This window comes from Uranotaenia lowii, chromosome 1 (assembly GCF_029784155.1).
Source record: "Uranotaenia lowii strain MFRU-FL chromosome 1, ASM2978415v1, whole genome shotgun sequence".
Lineage (NCBI taxonomy): Eukaryota > Metazoa > Arthropoda > Insecta > Diptera > Culicidae > Uranotaenia > Uranotaenia lowii.
Genome location: NC_073691.1, coordinates 130894187 through 130918066, shown reverse-complemented (window position 1 = coordinate 130918066; position 23880 = coordinate 130894187). Strand labels below are relative to the sequence as shown.

The 23880-nt window shown below is 39.2% G+C and overlaps 1 protein-coding gene and 1 long non-coding RNA gene across 2 annotated transcripts in view; one reads left to right on the top strand and one right to left on the bottom strand.

Moving 5' to 3' along the window:
• The window catches only part of LOC129740026 (intermembrane lipid transfer protein VPS13B), a 60705-nt gene extending 40012 nt beyond the window's left edge, over nt 1–20693 (bottom strand). The window contains exons 1-6 of the mRNA XM_055731608.1: nt 20206–20693; nt 17119–19882; nt 14691–16894; nt 12112–14627; nt 11933–12045; nt 11339–11870 (exon numbers count right to left, since the gene is read on the bottom strand). Coding sequence (XP_055587583.1) covers nt 11339–11870; nt 11933–12045; nt 12112–14627; nt 14691–16894; nt 17119–19882; nt 20206–20470 — 8394 coding nt within the window. The 5' untranslated portion in view covers nt 20471–20693. The remainder of the gene's footprint in view (nt 1–11338; nt 11871–11932; nt 12046–12111; nt 14628–14690; nt 16895–17118; nt 19883–20205) is intronic.
• Nucleotides 19785–21479, top strand: LOC129740031 (uncharacterized). Its single transcript, XR_008736075.1, has 3 exons — nt 19785–21008; nt 21078–21162; nt 21227–21479. It is a non-coding gene; the product is annotated as an uncharacterized LOC129740031 (long non-coding RNA).
• The last annotated feature ends 2401 nt before the right edge of the window (nt 21480–23880 follow it).

Below are 23880 nucleotides of genomic sequence, written 5' to 3'. Positions count from 1 at the left end.
CGAAAATCAAAGCACATCGACACCAAGTATTGTTTTGTGAAGGACTTAGCGGAAACTGGTATCATCTCCATTCGATAGTGTCATGTGAGGGTTATTCAAATATAACACTAACACTAGTATGTAAGACAATCATGTTGTAACCGAAAGAGAAAATAAACCGTCATTCTGTTCTTGGAACTCAACGCGTTCAGTTCATTTCGTACATTACAGAATGGCTACGAGGATGAAAAAGTGAAAGCAAAATGGCCACGGGTTTTACGCTTAGAGTTTTCGGTGAAGGAGAAGAAGAGTGGCAGTTGTTTCGGGAACAACTGGAACAGTTCTTTAAATCGGCGAATGTACCGGATGACTTGCGAGTGGCCGTGTTATTGAATTGTCTCACCGCAAAAACATATAAGCTAGTTCGTGATTTGAGTACGCCGGATGTACCCGCTTCAAAATCGTACGACGATTTGTGTGGTCTTTTGTCGGGACATTTTACTCCGACGACGGTTGTGCATAAGGAGCGTCGGGAGTTTTTCAACGCTGTGAGGGGAGATGATGGCGAGGAATCCATTAAATCTTGGATCGCCAGAATCAAACGCCTGTCTGCTAATTGCAAATTTGGTGCCTATTTGGAACATAACCTTACAAACAAACTTATCGGTGGCCTAAAAGGCAGAGCATTTGATCGTGTTTGTGAAGAGGACGAAAATGTTACACTAGAAAAAGTGATTGAGTTGTCGTTGAAGTATGACGAAGACAAACAAAACATTCAAGTGGTGAATTTGGTGAAAAATAGAAAGCGAAATCCCGGAGCTGAAAGTCAAAATTCTCGACGGGTGCAAATCTGTTACGCGTGCGGTGGACAAGGCCACTACAAGGCAGTTTGCCGGTTCCGGAATGTTCAATGCCGGCGGTGTAAACGAAAGGGTCATCGCGAGGAGGTATGCAGGGGGAAGACGGAACATTATCTTGCCGAAGACGCCGCCTTGGAACCAGTGGAGGAAACGAGTGAGGAAAGATCACTCCTGGAACACAATTTTTTGAGTAAGATCGAACCATTCAGCATTTATACCATTATTGTACCACGGTCGGAAAATGCCCCGTTTAAAGCTGTTGTGGGAATAGGTAGAGAAAAATTCGCGATGGAAATAGATTCCGGAGCCGCGATTAGTGCAGTGTCAGAACATTTCCGCCGCAAGCATCTTAAAAATGTTGATGTCACTAATACTAGGATGCAATTAGTTGGGTATTCTGGGGAGAAGCTGAGAGTGTGTGGATGTATTGAGCCTGAGTTGGTGTTTAACGGAGAGCGTAAACAAGTGAAATTTGCTATAGTGGATGGAGGTGGGCCTCCTTTACTGGGGCGCAATTTTTTGCGTATTTTCCGTTTACATATCACTCCATTGAATTGGGTAAACCAACAAAGTGTAGATTTTCAGCTTAAATCCTTGTTAGACTGGTTCGCAGGGTTGTTTTCGGAGAAATTAGGGAAGTACAATGGACTGAAAGTCGATATAACGTTGCAGGAGGGAGTGAAACCTATTTTTCGTAAACCTAGACCCGTTCCCTTCAGTTTCGAGAAGGCCGTGGAAAAAGAATTGGAAATAGCTGAGGCAAAAGGAATTATTACTAAATGCGATTCTTCTGATTGGGGAACGCCTATCGTTCCGGTGCTGAAAGATGATGGTAGGTCGATTAGAATCTGTGGTGATTACAAAGTTACGGTCAACAAATTTGTGAATGAAGTGCGTCACCCGCTACCGCGTATAGAAGAAGTTATGTCGAAACTCAATGGAGGCCAGCGTTTCACCAAGTTAGATCTCAGTCGTGCCTACAACCAATTTGAACTTACGGAGGAATCGAAGAAAATTTGTGCATTGTCAACCCATAAGGGAGTTTATCTGATGAATAGGTTACCCTTCGGGATTAAACCTGCAGCTGGTATTGTGCAGCGAGAATTGGAGAAGCTATTCGTAAATGAGCCTTTTGTCATTAATTTCATAGACGATGTTTTAGTTACGGGACGCTCTGATGTAGAACATTTGGAAACCTTGTCCAGAGTTCTCGAAAAATTAGAATCAGCAGGTCTTACTTTGAGCAAGGAGAAATGTTCATTCTTTCAAAAGAAAGTTACTTATTTGGGGTTTGAAATTTCGGATAAGGGAGTTAGCAAAACAAAAGAGCGGTTGAAAGCAATAACAGAAACAGAATCCCCAAAGAATGTGTCAGAAGTTAGAGCATTCGCAGGAATGATTAACTACTATGGTAGATTTATAAAAGGTTTGGCTACGCTTATGTCTCCGTTGTATGAATTGCTGAGGAAAGGTAGTATTTTCAATTGGACGAAGGAGTGTCAGAAGGCATTCGAGCTGGCTAAGGAAGAAGTTTGTAAGGATGTTACTTTGACTCATTTTGATCCGATGAAAGAAATTGTTTTGATATGTGATGCGTCCAATGTGGGAATATCGGCAGTCTTAGCACATATAGTGGTATGAATAAGGTTTAGCAATTGCTTCGGTAACTTTTACTTTGCTCGAAATCAAGCAAAGCAAAAGCTCAAAGCATTTGCTTAGTTTGGTATGAATAAACGTTTGCTTAGCAGATGTGTACTAAAGTCTTAGAACATAGCTTTTGCTTCGAAAAAAGAGCTATCCAACCAGCAGAATCTGAAATTTTCTAAAGTAAAATGAAAGAAGACGATCAACAAATTGAAAAGTGCGGCTAAAATAGCCATGAAATCGACGGTGCGGGTGGTGGGTGTAAGAACGATCGGAAAAATTTAAGTCAATACATGCTCGTATGTTGATGTTTAAAGAAAATTAAATATTGTCAAATAAAAAAATGGCCTAGCTTTTTAACATTTATCATAAGCTCTCCCACACGTTTTCGGATCGGGATAATCCGATATATAAAAAAATAGGCAATAGGCGCGCATCTTAACTTAGATGTTTTTTTTTTAATCTTTGAATTATAAAAAAATCATATAAATTTGGGAGATCTGAATTATGTTTTAAATTATTACAACTTTCTTCCAACTCCAAGCCGATTGGGACTTCTTCCACTGTAGCCGGATTTTTTTAATTTGAAATATTTACTAATTGATTTGTTTTGTTTCATCTTAGACGAATCATTTCATACAACGACAGGAATATGAAAAAAGTTGGGTTATCACTTCGACTGTTCTTTATCTATGTTGAAAATGCCTTTTTAAATTGTATTGAAGTGTAATATTGCTAATTTTATAAATTCATGACGTTGTTGAAGAATTTGTTTATTGGAAAAGTCTGCTACCAAGCATGCTTAGAAAATAAAGTAATTGCTAGGAGATTTCTCGAGCGATTGCTTCAGATTTGGGCTTTATTCATACCGAACTAGCTTGTTCTAAAAGTAAAAGCTCCTGACTGAGAAAACAGCTGTCAGAAAAAACTTTATTCATATCAACCGAAGCAATTGCTTTCTGCGACTGCTCGAATGCTCGATTTAGTTTAGCAAAAGCAATTGCTAGGGGTTTTTCATACCACCTATAGAATCAACGATGAGGATCGGCCAATCGCATTTGCTTCTAGAAAACTTAGTCCATCTGAAAAAGGATACAGTGTGCTGCATAAAGAGGGATTAGCAATTATTTACGGTCTTAATAAGTTCTACATGTACTTGGCTGGTAACAAATTCGTTATAAAAATAGATCATAATCCCTTGGTGTCTATTTTCGGTCCACAAAAAGGAATACCAGTTATGGCAGCGGGTAGGGTGCAGCGATGGGCCAACTTTATATCGGGATTTGATTATAAAATGGAGCACATTACATCAAATCAGAATATTGCTGATTATCCGTCTAGGTGTCCGATAGAGTCATGGGAGATGTGGAAAGAGGATGGAAATTATTTAAACTACATTTCGTCGGACTGTCAGCTTGTCGATGTGGAAGTTTTGAGAAAGGCGACAACAAATGATTCAGTGTTGTTAGAAGTCATAAAGGCAGTAAAAGAGGGAAATAGGAAAAACTTATACCGTATTCGTTTTCACCACCCGAAAGTGTTGCACCATCCACGCTGAAAACGAGCATGAATCGAGTTTTGCACCCACCTTTGTTGGTGTACGTGAAATCGGCAGTGTCAACAGAAAACATCAAGCTGTCAAAAATCCATTACAGCTGGTATTTGTTTTCGTTTGACTTCGAAAATTGAAATGAAATTTACTTTAGTTGGTCATTATCTTTTGAATAATATGAAAATTTTAGCATGAATTTATATATTATGTTGAATTGTGAAGATTTCAGATTTTTTTTGCTTGGTAGATTCGCCTCTGGCTCTGATGATAACTGCAATACCGGCTGATTCTGGGCGGTCTATGATTGCTGCTGCTAGACTGCAATTACCCCAGCTTGAAGGTTCCGGTATTTTGAACGTTTATTCCTCGGAAATACCTCGAGTACCTGTTTCCGTTTTCAGATGACAAAAGAAAAATTCTTGGAAGTCAAATTGGCGAACTCAGATCGCGGAAGTCGCGGGAGAAAATTTTGCTAACAGACCGAAACGAACGAAATTCAAGCTCCCAATGCGGGTGTAGTCTCGAACCACCGTTTTTAAAGGGCAACGGGTGGGAATCCGGGACTTGGCGCAACCGAGCATCGTCACCTTAAGGCACAGTTCGAAGCTGGCTCGAAGCAGAGTAGCTTCGATGCAGCTGAACGCTTCTTGCTGTGGAGACCAACTTATAGGACCCTCCCGAACAAGAAAATTTTTCGATTTGGGCGATTCCACCAGATCTTTGGGTTGACCTTTTTGCACTCGGATTTGCTGCTCTTTTTCGGCATCGCCTGGAACCGATTGCAGCAAGCCTTCTGGGCACATTTCTTCTTGGAAGCGTTGTTTGCTTTGGAACGTGCCATCCAGGTGAAATTCTCCGCCTCTGTTGGAAACGGCACTGGTATTAAATCCGGAACAAGTTTCCGTTCTCTTCTAATAAAGAGAAAAAAAAGCTCGAACGCAATTTATACGGTATAGAAATAAACCAACCACATCTGGAAGTATGTGCTGTCATAATTCATGATAGTATTGGTGAGAGCGCAAGCAACACCGAATATTTTCAGAGTGTTCCACCGTCCACTTTATGGTGCACTACCAGTGGACTACTCATCCTGAAAACGAGCATAAAAACAGCAAAAAGTGCACTACCGGTAGTGCCCCGGTGCACCACCACACGAAAACGAATTCTCTATTAGTGGGGGATGTTTATAAGGGTTTCGTTCGTGTTTTCGATGAATTGACGGTGGAGGATGACATTCTGTTGAGAGGATTCCGAGTAGTAGTTCCAAGTTCTCTGAGGCAGTATGTATTGAAGGAATTGCATGCTTCGCATATGGGTATGGTCAAAATGAAAAGTGTGGCTAGAGGTTACGTTTGGTGGCCGGAGATGGATAGTGCTATAGAGAATCAATCGCGTCAGTGTCTTACTTGTTTGAATGAACAACCTTCGCCGCCATTGGCTGAGTTAATTACATGGCAGGTGCCAGAAAAGCCTTGGTCCAGAATACACATGGATTTTGCGGGTCCCGTGCAAGGTGTATGGTATTTAATAATTATTGACGCTTTGACCAAATGGCCCGAAGTTTTTCCCACTTCTTCTATTACTGCTAATTTCACTATTGAGAAACTGATGGAGTGCTTTGCTAGATTTGGGCTTGTGGACACAGTTGTTACTGATAACGGTACGCAGTTTACTGCAGATAAGTTTCAAATGTTTTTCAGAGCTAACGGTATTCAACACAAGTTGACTGCTCCAGGTCATCCTGCCACTAACGGGGCAGCTGAAAATTTTGTTAGAACATTCAAAGCAGCTTTAAAAAAGGCCGCACAGTGGGCCAGGAACCACACTTTTGCGGTCAAAATTGACTGCAGGCCAGAGGCTTCGTTGTAGCTCATCGGTGTCTTCAACAAAGTTACTCGACTATATTTGCGCTATCTATTGATGGATTTGAGCTAGTTCTATTTTTCTCCGCAAGGTGGCGCCAAAATCTAACTTTTTACAGAAGCAAGATACAGGCATGGTTTCTTCTACAAAGTTGTTTATTATACTTTTAACATCAACTTTGTAGAACATTGTTAAGCTCTATGTTGTGAAATTACCTTGCAAAAATAATAATTTAAGAAAACCTTGCAAAAAAGGGTTTTTTGCACCTATTTTTTGTTTTCAGCTATACAATACCTCAAATTTCCACAGTATTCGATTGGAATAGACTCAAATGAGATATTCTAGTGGAAAACTTTTTCGTTTCGCAGATTTTTTTTGTCAAAATCGCAAAAACTAGGTTAAAATTATACATTTTTTAAATTGCAATAACTTGCTTGCGAGCAGTTTGGCGCATCTCATTTTTTGAGAAGTGACAGTTGTGATTATGATCTAAATGCATGCAAAAAAATGTCGGTGGGTTCTCGTGGGTTCCTTGCCAAATGATTTAATAAAGTTGATTAATTTTTAACACAAATTCACATATTAAAAGACCTTTTTTCAAAGAAAACATCCGCATTTCTCGTAGAAAAGTCGAATTTTCGTCGTTTTATTATTGCTTTAGTCCACCACGATGCGATTTAAGCGATTTAAGCACATAAGCGATTAAGCACATTTGGTCAAATTTATTAAAAAATTTAAAAATAATTTAAAACTGTTTTTTTAAATTAATTTGAAAATTTTTATTTATACAAATTTGATTGAAAGTGCGAAAAATGTGCTCAAGCATCGAATCAACAAACAAAAGATTCATCCAATAATTGGACGATGAAAATTCGACTTTTCTACGAGAAATGCGGATGATTTCTTTGAAAAAAGGTCTTTTAATATGTGAATTTGTATTGAAAACTAGCTGATCCCATACGAACTCCGTTTCGCTTTCAACTTGGAATATGTCATGAACAGTTTGTATGAAAACCAATTGCCAAGCATTTTCCAGATGCACTTCTAAATTCATTGTTAAGTAATAATTGCAAAAATATTGGACGATCACTTTGTCTGTTGTCTGCTACTAAATTGGAAATCAGGAATCTTTTGGCCGTGCCAAAAAACCACGTGTATAAATTTCGACTGGATCATTGCATAACAACGTAATTATTGCCAAAAAGCTAAACCCCTTTTGGGGGCTCTTATACAATCTTTGATGGCTGAAATCGATTGCCCTTCCCTCAAAACTCCCACAAAACTGTGCAAATTTTCAAAGCAATCCATTGTATAATGACGTCAATATTGTTAAAAACACTTTTAAATTTATATGGACGACCCCTTTCGTCGACCCCTGGCAAAACATTTGATATCTGAAATCGATTGCCCGTTCCTGAAAACAACCGTGTGCAAATTTTCATCCCAATCCGTTGTAAAATAACGACGATATTGCAAAAATACTGAAAGGTTTATATGGACGACCCCCTTTGTCGGCCCCTTACACTGAATTTATCACCTGAATTCCATTGCTCATCTCTCAAAACTCTCGTGTACCAATTTTCGTCTGAATCCGATGTATAATAACGACAATATCGCATCAACAGTGAATAGTTGATATGGACGACCCCTTTGCCCGACCCCTGATTTTAGTTTGGATAAGTGAAATCAGTTGTTTGTCCCTAATAACTCCTATGTGCAAATTTTCATCCCAATCCGATTAATGAAAACGTCATTATCACTAAGATACTGAAAATTTAATATGGACGACCCCTTCTGCCGGCCCCTTACACTGAATTTGATACCTCGAATCGATTACACATAACTCAAAACTATCGTGTACCAATTTTCACCTGAATACGATGAATAATAACGTCAATATCGCAAAAACAGTGAACAGTTAATATGGACGACCCCTTTAGCTGACCCCTTACACAAAATTGGACACCTGAAATCGATTGCTCGTCTTTCAAAACACTCATGTGCAAATTTTCAACATGATCCGACGAAAATTAACGTCAATATCGCGAAAACAATATTTGTCTTCTATAGACGACCCCCTTCAGAAGGGGTCATCCGAAAATCTAAAAACATTTTTCATCCTTCCTGGTCCTAATGAGCATGCATGCCAAATTTCAGCTCTCTAGCCCTTAAGATGGCTGAGTCTATAGAGGACAAACAAACAAACAAACATACAAACAAACAAACATACAGAAATTGCTTTTTATATATATAGATTAACCAACTTTATTAAATCATTTGGCAAGGAACCCACGTGAACCCACCGACATTTTTTACATGCATTTAGATCATAATCACAACTGTCACTTCTCAAAAAATGAGGTGCGCCAAACTGCTCGCAAGCAAGTTATTGCAATTTGAAAAATGTATAATTTTAACCTAGTTTTTGCGATTTTGACAGAAAAAATCTGCGAAACAAAAAAGTTTTCCACTAGAATATCTCATTTGAGTCTATTCCAATCGAATACTGTGGAAATTTGAGGTATTGTATAGCTGAAAACAAAAAATAGGTGCAAAAACCCTTTTTTGCAAGGTTTTCTTAAATTATTATTTTTGCAAGGTAATTTCACAATATAGAGCTTAACAATGTTCTACAAAGTTGATGTTAAAAGTATAATAAACAACTTTGTAGAAGAAACCATGCCTGTATCTTGCTTCTGTAAAAAGTTAGATTTTGGCGCCACCTTGCGGAGAAAAATAGAACTAGCTCAAATCCATCAATAGATAGCGCAAATATAGTCGAGTAACTTTGTTGAAGACACCGATGAGCTACAACGAAGCCTCTGGCCTGCAGTCAATTTTGACCGCAAAAGTGTGGTTCCTGGCCCACTGTGGGCCGTGGCAGAAAATGTTACTAAAAGTCGCATTGAGGTTTTGAGTAATTTTCTTATGGGTTATCGGGTGGCTAAGCACTGTTCCTCCAAAATAGCTCCAGCAACCGCTTTGTTGGGAAGGGAAATAGTAACCAGGCTAGATAGGATGTTGATTGAAAAGAAAGGGGGATCAACTAGTAAAGACGCATACAATAACTTGAAACGATCGCAAATGGATCAAACTCGATTCCACAGGGGTTCAAGGGAGAAATATTTCCGCTGCGAGGATAAAGTTTTAATAAGAGATTATTCGGATCCAAATCATGCTAAATGGGTGAAGGCCACTGTTACAAAGGTTATGGGTTCTCGAAACTATTTAGTGACCTTGGCGAGTAACAGAAGAACAGTAAAGAGGCATCTAGATCAGATGGTTTTGGACAGCTCAACAGATACAAATGGGTTGAAAGATGCACCAAAAGTAAGTCAACCTTCAGTCAAAGTAAAACCGTATCATCCATCTAATTATTCGGCTAAGATTGTTCTAAAGAGTAATGTCCCACCCGAAACCAGGGAACGTAATATTTCTAGTTCGTCTTCGAGCAATACAGTGGAAGAGTCTTTATCTAAAAACTGCGAAGAGGCGAAAGAGGGAGATGTTTTAGGTTTCGATGGTACGTGGGCTACAAGGGGTCGCAAAAGAAAACTTCGTGAAACATATCCGATACTAAGAAGATCGAAACGAGTGAAGTATAACACGTCTAAGTAATTCACGTATGCTTGATATTTTGCAGAACTTTCCCTTTGATGTGGAAGACTTGGCTGAGACCATCATGAAGACCGTGATCCATATCTACACGTCAACGTGTTTATCCGTTAAGAATTTGAAACTTATGTAACTAATTACTAACAACCGAGTGTTCAACGGTATAATTGAACCTTTTATCCTTGCAAGATGCCTACGCGCTTGTCGTGGGGGTGTCATGTGAGGGTTATTCAAATATAACACTAACACTAGTATGTAAGACAATCATGTTGTAACCGAAAGAGAAAATAAACCGTCATTCTGTTCTTGGAACTCAACGCGTTCAGTTCATTTCGTACATTACAGATAGTGTCTTACGGAGCAGATGGAATCGGATCTTCTCACCAAGCCATTGAGTGCAGTCAAATTGAGGTAGCTACGAGAAGATATCGGCATTCTTCCAACTGATGTCGAGGAGGAGTGTTGCAGCGTATAAGCGGCTGTTAAGTTTGCGACATCATTTGTGTCGCGCAACATGCAGCTGAACTGAATTCAAGTCCGCTGATGTATAAACTGAAATGAATTTTATGTCATTCTCGGGATGAATCATCCAAACGGATGAAAATCCTTGCAAAAAAAAAAATTATGTCATTCATAGTTGTATCGTCAAACAGATTGGTTGTTATTTAAGCCCCGAAGTACCATCAAGACGCCATTCACCGCCCAGACACCATTTACCGCCCAAAATCACCCTTTTGTGTGTATTTTGAAAAAACTGGGATGTTTTCTCCAAATATAAGACCTGTGTTCTGTGTCGGCATCATTGTTCGACCATTTCACTGAAAAAACATCACTTAATTATGCTAACTATAGCCAGAAATAAAATATTTGGTTTTTCGTTTCCGGTCAAATTATTGAATTCGACGCCTGTTAGCGAACTAAGCATTACTGTACTCCTAGGGCAAAAAGGGTTTTTGTTTACTAGATAGTACCTATTGGACCTAAAATCGACTTGAAACGATAGTTTTCTTTTTGTAGAATAGATTTGCATCAAAAATTTTTTGATTTTTTCAATAGTTGTTGTTTTTTGAAGCGTTTAGTGCTGGGCGGTAATTGGTGTATAAAAAAAAGTGTGGGTTCCTAATGACCGGTCACGCACAATTTCTTTGTTTTTAACGCATGTATTGTGTCAAATGTGTAAATTGTAAGAAGCATTTAGTTTGATTATGTTAGAAAATGATGTTTTATCGCTGAAAGTAACCGGTTACTTAAGGTTGTTAGCCGGGAATCATCATTTTGTCAGCCAACGCACTTTGTTAAAATTTGTACTAAATTTGCGGAAAAAATTTCACAAAATGTATTCTCTAAAGAGCCAAAATATGGTTTTGACAGCTCGTTGTATGGAAAATACTTAAAAAAACAGTTTCCGTGTTGTTTAGATAGTTTTTCCTTGAGAAAACATTATCGATACCCGAAAAAGTCTAGTGGGCGGTAATAGGGCCAGTTGAACACCCCAAAGTTTAGTTAATTATTTTGAAAAGCGTACATTGTTCGCATTCCACTAAATTTTTTATTTAAAGTAGAGCAGTTTTGGGATGTATTGGAAAAGAAAGCGAATAAAAATCTGCCGTCGTTTTTTTATTACACATGTTTGAAGTTGAAAAACCGCTTAACTGGGCGGTGAATGGCGTCTTGATGGTATTCTCATTGCACCTGAACCTCTATCAAGAATCTCATCGAATTTCTCGCATTTGTGGTAAAGTATGGGCGATCCTACACAATTTCTCTTGCTTGAATTTGTGATTTTTTTTTTAGTAATTTGAGGATTATTATCAAGAACACTTACCCCGTTTTCCGATCGTATACAGATGTTTACGGACCCATCACTAGGCAGAATAATACTGCCCGAGGACAGCTTCCTAATTTCTCCTTTCAGGTAGATCAGTTCCGATTTGAGCAGAAAGCCAACATCCAACTCAAAAGTAAATACATTTTCAATGTAACTTGGCATCACAATGTTGTTTGCTTCCACTATATTCACTTCTTGAGTTTCATAGTTCTTCAAGCGCACCGGACAACCAAGCTGGTTGATAAAGAAACACCACGGTGATATGCTCAACATCAAGCTACAAGACAGCTCGTGAGCTGCCGAGCAGTGATATATAGGCAGTGTGGCTTCCTGTATTGAATTTTCTCGCTTCCAACGTAGCTCTTCTTCGCGAGAACATGGCCATGGCAGTTTGTGATTCTGCTGCAGCAGTTCGATAGCATTTTCAATGGTTTTGAACCTTTCTGGAACTTGGAAGAAAGACCGACCATCGATCAATCTGTAGGACAGCAAGGCCTTCTGCTTATCTTCCCCACCCAGGATGTTGAAGCTAGAAAAATATAACAGATTTTTTTTTTTGAGCAAAATGAATTCAACATGATAGATTCTTACTTCATGCGGAACTGTAGCTCGTGTTCATCGGAGTTTGTACCCGATATGATCAACTGTCTTCGCTCACCCTGACCGTAGATAGAAAAGTTTTGATCAATTTTTTCTTCGTATGCCTGTAATGTAAATTAAGGTATCATGGGTTTTACCGTGTTACTGAAAAATATTGCACAAAAGCTTACCGTTGTATTTACTGCTAGCATGGATTGCACCATGAACAGTGGCCAAACGATGACCAGGACTCTTTCATTGAATTTTTCTTTAAGTGTCACATCTGTGCCACCTATTTTCTCGCGGATTATTCTCACCCAGTAGCTCATATAGCCTTCCTTTGTCAAAACTGTTGGAATTTTTACCAAATACGGCTTCGAACCATTCATTATCTCTCTCATGGGAATGTCACCGGACCAGCCGCGTTTTTCTCCGTCGAGAGCTATTTTGATACTTTGTTGATTTTTATTGTTTGCAGCACCGAAAATATTCGCACTGCCTCGCTCACCAATTGAGAAGTTTGTTGATACATAGTTTTTATCACTGTTTGGTATAATTTTGTAGAATCGATATTGCACTTTTAAACGCTGTGAGGTCATATTAAAGAAACTAATCTGGCCTTCAATTGTGATCCTTTTTTGGGATCCACTGAGACTTTCAATCCGAATAACGAATAGCTTATCATCTTCGAGGTCTTCTTCGAAAGCCTGCTGTATTTTCACATAAGATATACCATCCTTCGTAATCGAAAATGGTTCGGAATCAATGTCTTTGCTGTTTTCTTTGAAAGTCACTTGGAGCATCTGTTGATGACTGTAGCTTCTGAATACGTAAATGCACAACTCTGATGCACCGAGGAAAATTGACTCACCTGTATTGCATTGACCAATTCGTACACTCACATGCATGTTGTTGCATATAATATACTTTCCATAAAGGAGAACTGTTTCGCTTGGCGACTTCCATATTTTTTCCGCTAACAGTAGATTGTAACCAATGGATGGTCCAAACCGCACTATTATATCATCTGATATAACTTTCAACTCGAGAGAGTTCTCTTCAACAGCTGCCAGAGCCTTCATGTTAACCATTTCGAACCCACTTTCAAAAGTAAAGTGGCTGTAATCAAGAAGATCGCAGTGAAGATTTAACTCACCACTAATCAGCAAATTCATGTTGTTGCAAATGGCACCATGAATTCTAACGAAACTGGAGTTAAGCGTCATAAATTTGTGGCTTTTCATCTCGATGGATTCTTGGCATATTCGATACTTATCGAAAGGTTTGGGTAGTTTACTGTTCTTGTGATAGTTCAGCTGATTGAAGAAGTTGACCTGTACTGGACGGAGTTCCACACTAAACTCGACGTTCGGGACTAGATTGGAATTGAACAGCGAATCTACTCTCATGCAAGCTACGAATATTTTTGGATGAAGACGATAAGGCAAACTAACCAGTCGGCTGCTTCCAACTAGATATGTATCCTTAAGCACATCAGTTATATTCGAGATAAGCGATTTTCCCTGGTCATTTGCCACAGAATCTTGGGTTTCATCTTCCATGGCACCGTTTTCATGAATGACATTTTGCGTCATCACAATTCGCCACGTTGCTGAGCAAATGCGTCGCGTTGGTAAACGTAAGTTGGTTTTCTCATTTTCCGAAAGTGTGAATTCACACAGTTCGAAGAACTCACCATGAATTTCCGAATAGTATTCCAGTCTACATTGGATGGATAACAATTTTACAGCAGGTTGATTCATCGGCACCGGGTAAACAATGACGTTGGACAAAGCTCTTGGTTGCGGATAGCGCCAGCAAATAATTCCTACATCTCGATTTATGATTTTTATCTGATACGGCAGGGGAAGGTCGTTTGATCGTGCAGATTCAATGAACTGAAATGCTCCAGCCCGTAGATCATCTTGATAGTGTTCCTCCGACGTATTTAAAGAGTCTTTACGAGGGAATCCAGGTGCGGTAATTGGTATGAGCAGTTCTTTTCGAGGAGTTTGATTTACGCTGCTAAATTGAGATGGTGGGCGAGTTTTGGTCTCGAGGGTCTTAGCTAATAGTATACTTTTGAACAGATCTGCCATCCTTTGAAACTCAGTCAAGTTATTGGGATTACAGTCTAGCTGAAGATATCCTGAGTTTATTTTTATTTGAACTAAGGGATCTCTCTTCCAGTACTCTTGAGTAAGAGAAGCTTGTATACTCCATGAAAAGGGGTGTAGTATAGTGAAAGAATTCTGACATACTACGAGTTCATCCAGATCTAAGTTGAACACTATGCGCTCGGGTCGTTCATGGATGTGAAGAGAAGAACGAATAGATGATAACGATAACTTACAATCATAGGCCTTTTGATTTTCATCTTGTAGATGGATCAAGGCTTGGGATGTTGAAAAATTAACTTTTTCAATGTCGTATAAGTGAGACCGAATGAGCTTGAACTTATTACGACCCAGTATTGGTTTCGGTAGTCTTCTACGTCGTCCACTCGACTGTGGTTTTTGGACAGATACTCCTAATGTTATATCCAGAACGCACAGCACATCCAGTAGAGTTTTGATCTTCTGATGGGATACTTTGATTTTAAAGGGACGTTTGAAATCCAGATTCAACTCGTTGTTTTTCTTAGCCAAATTATTCACATACCTTGCTTTCATTATTGGTTGCGGAATACCTAGTTCATCAAGTTTTCCTAAAATAAAAATAGTCATGGTAAAAAGATTGTCAAACATGATTGTCAAATCTAAAATAGCACCTTCAATAGTTTTCAGCAATGGCTGATTGTTCAGTTCGAAGTAAACATCGAATATCGATATCTGCGCGACATGTTCCAGCAAATTCAGCGACAGCAAACCATTTGGTTGTACCATCACAACGCGACAGATAGGTTCGGTAGTCTCATCTTTGCATTTTCTATCGTAAAGATTCACTTTGAAGAGACCCCCGAGAAAACACACTTCATATGGTACGGTCTGCTGGTGCGCTGATGATTGTTGCATTTGTTCAACGTTTGTGTTGTGTAGTTTGTCCGAAGACTTTGAAGGATTTTTTCTCAACACGGAACTGGCGCTTCGTCTGCTGGTAGCTTTGACATCTATCGATGTCCAGTACGATTCGACACCGGAATCAGATAACTTTGAATGGCTAGTTCTCATTCGAGGAACAACGGGCGGTTCGGAATCTTTGCAGGATTTAACTGAATCTAAACTCAATAAATCGTTGTTGGATTGATTTGGAACTGAAGAGTTTGTGCTGAACAGTACTGGATTGAATTCCACAAAGCTGCTCCGTGTCGAAGATCCAGATGTTGATTGCTGAGCAGAGGGTGGTTTAATCATTTGTAGGATGGCGCTGGATTTTCTGATTATTTGACCAGCAACTTTTAATTGGTGCATTTCTAGATTGACTACTAAATCCGTCATGCAGTTGAGCTCCGTAGCTTGGCTACAGATAAGTACGTTTTTGTAAATTATGCAAGGAGCATATATTACAGAGAAATGGAAATCGTTAAAGACGGTGCTTACTTCCAATTCTGATGAATTCTGTACGTCTTGCATGTTGTTCCATTTAAATGCAGGGTTATCATGATGCAGTGCAGCCGAATTTTGATCCTGAATAAATGCTAAAATGTCTGACCAAAGAGCAGTTGTCAGAGAAATGTCTCGTAACAGTAACTCGTATTGACGATCTTCTATTTTTGAACCCGGCACATTAAGGATTCTCATTTGAGCGGCTTTGGTGTAAATGTCTGCACGCAGTGGTACTCTACATATGGGGTTTTCAACGTTGTGATGTACGGTAATAGAACTCACTTTAAATATGAAAGCACTATAAGGTTCAACTCCGTCCCTCACGGGAATATAAACTCGCAAGCCTTTGCTTGAAAAAAGTACTAAAGGTAGATCTTTTACCCCTAAAACAGGCTGCGGCTGATCAATTTCGGCCTTTCGTTGGAATATGGTGAGAATATCGATACATTGGGCCAACAAATCCAAATCCAAACGCAAGTCAATATGTTCTATTTTAAGTACAATTTCTATGAGCGATTCATTCTGTTCTCGATTTTTCCTCACAGTTTCCCACTTTGTGTGGACGTTTGCGGTCTCTGCCTTTGTAATAGTCAAATTTAGAAACGTATCATTGGCGGACTTACAAGATCCACCTGATTCGGTTTGCACAGTCAATCCCAGGGCTTCATTGCGTTTCCAAGCTTTCTCATCTTCAGCCCACTCGAAGCAATGTCCATTCATTCCACCGATTTTAGCTTTTATCTGCAGATACACGTCCTGCATATCCAAACTGTAGATAATGTCTTCCATTTCAATTACTAGTTTCGTTTTCAGCTGCCCTGTATCATCTTTACTGAAGCAGTTAAAGGTAACTTTGGAGAATGTCCACTGCAACCAAATAGAAACCGGTATGACACTTTTGATGATCCCTTCTTTCAACGTATCGTCTGAGGCTCCACTTGAGTTGTGAGTCATATCCAAAAAATCCTTTAAATCAGCTGCGGTAGTAGAGTTTCCAGATTTTTGCACTATTTCCAACGCAGGAATATGTTTTATTTTTCCGTCCCCTTCACTGTCACAGTTAGACTTTTGAAATATCGACAGACTTAATATCCTATCCAGTGTACATCCAAGCAGTTGCAGCTGTTCTCCGAAAACGTTCAACTTCATTGGTGATGTGTCCACGTGGAAGCAAACAGAAGCCGGCTGGCTCAGTTCGTCTTCTTTGAAGTTCAAAACCAACGAAATATTGGTGGTCGTCTCGTCGAGGAGCTTGTTCATCTGCCGATGTTGATATGTCCAGCTGGAGGCGTTTGCAAGTGAAACCGTCCACGGATAACTATCCTTGTCGTCTGGCCAAACTGACTTTGCCAGGCTTATGGGAAATTGGTTGATGCCCGCTGATAGGCTGCTGGACTTGAACGCCGAGTCGACGGTTATTAACGGTAATCTGAAATTCAAGGCCAACATTACATAAACACAAATTGCATTCTAAAAAAATGGTTTGCTAATATTTATTAACTAACAAAAAAAATACTATTGGAACACTGCTCCAAGCGTTTCGATGTTCTCAAAAGTAGTTGCAGCAATATTATGTTTTAAATAGTATGAAGCAGTGATACACAATATGTTGATTATAGGCTTAAACTTAAAAGAACATTATTTTATACTTACTTAAGCATCACCACTTGATTATCGCCAAATTCGTCCTCCTGCGAGGGACTCCGTTCCAAAGATGCCTCCTCTGGCGGGGCGATGCTTTTGACCGGAAAGTACCCGGTACAGTGACAGAATTCTAGGTGAAAAATAATACGGCGTGACAGTTGCATCCAGAAAGCCGGATTAACTTCGTTTGGGCTCTGTGGCTGTTGCGGTTCGGTAGATCGCTTCGATGGATGTGTTCCGCAATCGTTGCCTTCTTCAACGACCGTGGACGCGGCAAGCGTTGGCATTGGCTGGTTCTGACTGCCACTTGCGACAGGATGTCCCGTAGCTGTTGCTTTTGTTTGTTGGTTATTGGAGTCAATTTTGTCCGAGTTTGTAGAATGGACTGAGGTGATGTTGGGTTGTTGGGACGACTTTTTGGATGGTGGTAGAGTTCGATCGACTGATTTTCGGGGACTGACAGCGTGACGGGAAGAGGTCCGTAATACTTGGGTGTCGTTGGAACATTGGTAAAGTTCTCCAAAAATATGGATGAATTGTAGGAACAGTGGGTCAAGATTGAGACTGAGATCTAGGAATCTACCGTAGAAGATTGGTGGATGGCTGAGATTGGCGAGTGATGGGCTCGTTGGTAGCTGGACTATGATAGTGAGAAAATCTTCTTCAGTTGGATGGTCAGGCCACAGAGCAGCTAGAGATCGTTGAGACGAGGCGTTGCAGGGAATGAATGACAGGCATCGAAGGCTGCGTGAAGTAAGTTTCAGGCAAGATGTTTCTGATGCCGTTATTTGACGCAACTGGATGTGCGATATCGATGTTTCCAGCGTAGGAATGGTTGGCAGTGCAATATTAGCTATGAGGTCAGGTGCTGGATTAGAAGGAGTTTTGTCGATTAATGAGCTGATAATGCCTAATGCAAGCAAAGCTTGATGGGGGTTCAATGTTAGCTTTAGATCCGATATACCGTAGTTATGCTCGACTTTGTTGAGTTCTGCATTCGGCCAGAGATGTTCGTGAATTATAAATCTATGTTGATGATATAGGTTGATAGCAGTAGCTAGCTGCAATTCTTGGTTGTTGACTAAGAGCTTCAATTGGAGGCGTTCTAAGTTACCGGATATCGATTGAAAACATCCTTCAAATAATTTAGTAGGAGGTTCGGGGAGTTGACAGGTCGTGAAAACTAGGCGATTTGGGTAGAGAGGAGTGAGAATGTTGCATTCGATTCGATTCCACTCTAAGGACAGAAAGGAATTTGGTGAGCTTTGATTAAGTTTGTTTGAACTACGCTTTTTCCCAATCGTCAGACAACCATGATCGAACGGATGCAGCTCAATAATCGGTGCAACTATGGTTATGTGCACTTGCTTCAAGGGGATCTCATTCATTAGAGCATCGTAATCTTCGGCCGAAGGCGGTGGAAGTTGTTGAAGATTTGGCAAAGGCTTCTCTTCGTAGTACGGTGGATATTCATAGGAATCCTTATATGATACCAAAGCCTTTATTCTGTGCAACGTGTCGGCACCGATCTTGAGCTTAAATTTTCCCAAAAATGCACGTATCATATACTTTTCAGATAGATTGCTAAATTCTAAATCACTTCCGATTTCAGACGTCTTTCGATCATCAGGTATCTGTACTTCATGAATGATATCAATCGCTACTGCAGGTGATTTTTTAAGTAGATTCTCCTGACTAAACGTTCCCAAGTGAACGTTCCAGTTGATATTGTACTTCTTAGATTCTCCTGTTTTATCGTCGAAAAAAGATCCAATCATGTGTTGATCGCTCTGGGTAAAAACCGATTCACTTTGGAAAACTTCTTTGATTGTCAACGGAGAACCACAGGGGCAATTATCAAGTGCCTGCAATTCTATTTTCGCTATCCCGCCGGAACAGTTGAACCATTTCAACCCGCAAATCACAACCTCACCGTGAACTCCATTCAAATCCAACTGAAGGAATGGACTATACTTGATTTTACGCGTCCCTATGCTGTCTCCAATGAATTCTTGAGTTTTGAAGACCATCCGCATTCTGTCCACGTAGCATCCGGAATGAAAAACATGAAACTCATGATCGTCTGTATGCTCCGATTCGTTTTCTTCGGGAAAGAATGAAGGCAACAAATTCCAAGCCCAAGTAAGTAACGAATCCTGTCCGGACGTACCATCACTATCCATGGCTGTCATATCCTGCCCCGGCAAAGCTTCGCTCTTAATTTTACCCTGCTTAAGTGCTAGGCCCAGCTCAAAGAGTCTCATCAACATCGGAAACTGTTGAGAAGATATGTTGAAATCCAAAAACCGGCTATGAATGTCAATTCTCGTGATCGAAGATCGATCTTGATTCGGACCATTGCTATATTTCATCAACACCCGGGCCTGTAAAGTGCTTCGATAAAGCACAGGTTCTTGGCACATTTCTATCTTCCCTGCCGAATTCCGCTTATCCAGGCATATCGTCAAATCGATTATATTGATCAGCTTTCTCAGAGAGACTCGCGTTGGTGATATATCGATAAAAGCCGGATTCCAATCGTTGTCGGCCGATTCCATCGAAAGCTGTTGAATATTCATCGAGACCACGATGTCCTCTTCCACATACTTTAGGATCACATTGTGACACCGGATGGTGATGTTGTTGGCTATCCGGTTTATAAGCGATGCCATATAGCCAGGCGGCGGCGTTTCCTCTGAGTTGCGACTCTTGCGGCTGCTATCCCGCCGAGGGACGCTACGGTTATCTGGTTCTTGCAGCTTCAACACGAACTCTGAAATCGGAAGAAAATTTCTTTTAGTGTGTTTCGTTCTTCATTAACTGTCGTATCTCTAACGGAGGGTTCGTGAATTGATTTTTTTCTGTCGAAAATTGTAAACCTCTTTATGCAAAAGCCTTGGAAGGCGATTTACCAAAAAAAAAAAAGATTATCGACTGATGCACTCGAAAAAAATCAATTTACGAACGTGCCATACAATTTAATCTATAGGTAATTTAAAAAAGAAACTCGAACGCAAAACGTTATATTCAATATACATTCGAATCTGGACAATTAGTTTAATTTTACTAGTATGATTTAAGCGCAATCATATTTACCTATCGTGTTGATCGTAATGACAATCGGTTCCGACGCGATTTTGGTCCAGGGAACCCGGATGGCCAGCTCGTGGATGTGTCCGGACAGAAATTGGAACGGCAATGCCAGCTCCTCCTCCAGCACATCTAGCTTCAGGTCCAGGTTCTGAAACACCACTTCGCCACCCCACAGGGACACCTGCGAGTCTTCCGGTCGGATGTTCTTAACATATTTCTCCACGTAGCTCAGAATTATTGGCGTTATGTAGGATTCGATTTTGAACATTTTCAATGCCTTTCGAGGTTGCAACGCGTCAATCTCTATACAATCATTAGCCGCACATAACGGAATCTAGAATTTGCTAAATTGTTTTCTTTTTTACGCCCGAACTGTTTATCACTATTTTCCAACTTCTCCGATCTTATCAGCCTAGCTACTTCTTCGAAAATATCTCATTGATAAGGAAACACGTCTGACGAGTCACACACGCTCATTTTTTTCTAACCATTTTCGAGTTTTTTTCAACCGTTTTCTGATTTTCCTTCGGAAACTTCGAAAATTGTTATTTTTCAAACGGAATGAATTGTTAAATTTCAAGCGTTTTCAGAGTTTCAGTGGAAAACCATAATAATGGTTAAAAAATGTTCCGTTCCGCCATTGTTCATTTTTTCAAATCGACTTGGAAGATTATACTCCGGTTTTCTTTCTATTCATTTGGTGCAAATTGTGTTCAGATGCCGACGTGTTTTGCACGAAAACTTGAAAGGATTGTTTTAGAATAACGAGCACAAAAAAAGAAACTATTTGGAACCAAAAATCAAAGGTAAATTGCTTTTTTCAAACATTGTTTACATATTGGCTATACTCTTACAGGTTTTTTTTTTCATTGCAGAGAATCTCATACATGATGGGAGATAACATACATCCGGTGTTTCCGATGGCTCAAACTGCTTCTTACGAAACACTTTCTCCTTCCGGTCGGTGAACTAGGTGAAAATTTTGTAAACGGAATTTTAATTTTTTTCGATTTGATTGTTTCAGAAAAAAATGATCCGCTACTTAAGAAAATGGAAAGATTCATGGAGTATTTCGTGCTGGAAGTTGTGCTCCAACTTAGTTCTTGGCCTCCAAAGAACAATCACTACCAGTGAAACCAGCCTTGATGGACTGTGACCGAATATTATGGGTGCTTCTTTTTTTAATATCAATTCCATTGGCACGTAATCTGGGTACATATTATGACAAATTATAATAATTTATGTTTGATTTCAATAAATACCTTAAAAATATCCGTTTTCCATCGAAATTGTTCTTTTTAATACTTAAAGAAAGAATCTCATTAACTTTTGCTCAAAACGGGGGTTTTTAACCATTTTCTACCTTTAGCAAACGGTTAAAAAATAACCATAATCCAAGTTCTCATCGAAATCTCATTTTATGAGTTTTCACTGAAAACTCATAAAACGACTTGATCCACAAAACTTCGATTATGGTTATTTTTCAAGCATTAATGGTTCAATATGGCCGAGCGTGCATACATTTACAGTTTTGGAGAAAATTATGATTAAAATTTGCACTTGCACAAATCTTTTTTTTTTTTTTTTTCTCTCTCTCTCTTTTGGCACGAACCTATCGGCCCATAATGCCAGCCAAGTCTTGTGGATTTTGTTTTTGTCTGTTTTGTAAACAGTTCGCGTATATTTTAAAGCGACCGTTCGTTCTCATAGCGTGGGGTTAGAAATCCAGAAACAATTTTCAATGAGTTGTTGTGGTTTTTTTTTTGGGAAGGGGGTAAAAGGTGAAAGAGGTTTTGTATCTAAATATTCCTTTTTGTATTACGGAGATATTCAACTAGTTGGTTAAGCTCTGTGGTGTTTTTATCTTTAAGTATTTCAATAAGTGGTTTGTTGTTGTTTAGTATACTATAATCTGATCTTAATTGATTGAATTTATTACAGGTGTACAGAATATGGTTCAGGTCTTCAGTAGTTCCGCATGTTTCACAAAGGTCTGAGCTCACTAAATTCCATTTAGCTAGTCGGTCCTTGGTGGCTGTATGTCCTGTTTTAATCCTATTGAGGATTATGGTGTCAAGGGTGCTGATTACTATATTGTGAAACCAAGTGTAGAGAATAAGATAAAAGAAAGAGACAGAATTATTGGTATCCGTTGGGAAATCTATAAAATACAATTATTCAACATAAAAAGTCATAACGAGTTATTTCAAGCTTGAAATCCCATAAATGGGTAATTTTCTAAGGTGATAAATATTTCCAGTTACTCAAAAATTGGTTTTATAAAATTATCGTGCAGATTAGAAGGAAGGTATTCAGTTAAGTAAATTTGTGAAAGAAGGACGCGTTTGAATTTTGCTCGGGAATGTGTAGTGTAGTGAATTGAAATTGTGGATGTCGATAATGCTGGTTTCATCACAGCATAGCTGGAAATTGAATAATTCACCATAATTCATCATGAAAAATTAAAAAAAAAACCAACAACAACACATCGGGGGGACTCAAATTGGCGTCCCAGTTTGTTTGAAAAAATGAAGATCCTTATCGATGTTCCTAAAATATTGTATGTAAAACAAACTAAATTTGCCGCTGCATATGAAATATTTTGAATTTACGATATATTTTATGGTGATTTTAAAAATTAAAGTGATTTCATAATAAAATGCGGTTGAGAGATATTTTGAAACTACGATAAAGTTTATTGTTAAATTGAAAATCATTGTTCAGTTATTTTAAAACCATGATCTTTGCTATTCGGGTTGCGAGAGGACTCGATATTGGATTGTGTATCTTGCGAGAGGACTTGATACACAAAATAAACTCGAGCGGGAGGTCTCGTTAAAATAAAAAATTCGAGCGAGAGGACTCGATAATCATTAATAAATTTTTAAACTTGTAAAAATATCTTGCGAGAGGACTCGATATTAAAAAAAAAAAATAAAATGAATTATTAATCTTCTTTGTATCTTGCGAGAGGACTCGATACATTTTTAAAAAGTAACTCGAGCGAGAGGTCTCGATCACGCAGAAAAATATATTGTGAAAATAATCAAATTTCGACCAAAAATAATAAAATTTTTGGTTGGGAAAAAGCACAAATATATTTTTGGCAACTCTGACAAAAAATATCGATTTGGTTTAAACTTATCGTTTAATGGAAATTAAAATACACCCTTTTTAAAAGTGATCCATAATTGATTTCAAAATAATAAAATTCTGCATAAAGATTACAACACAAATCAGGTTAAAAAATAACAAGATTGTGATGTTTGAAATTATTTTTTTTTATTTGGAATGAAATTATTGTATGTCTATTTATATCTACTCGCATTTCGGATTCGGAATTCTATTATTAAAAAAAAATAAGCATGTTTAAAAGGTTTGTATTGAATTTCTCAAAATTATTTAATTATTCTCGATCGGTAGACGGTAGAGTTGTTTAGGAACGGCCTGGATCTGAGCCAAACCAGCATATTACGCCGACGGTCGGGCACGACTGCGACTGAACCACGAGCTTCTTTGGGCAGACGAACATCCTAACGGCTGTCATCGGGATGGCCGTGGTCGGTCTGCTCTTCGCCTTGGTGGTGGTGATGTTCATCGTGAACCAGATGCGCGGAATAGAGACGAAGGTATCGTCCTGGACGAGCCGAAGCGTTCCCCGACGGCCAACACCTACGC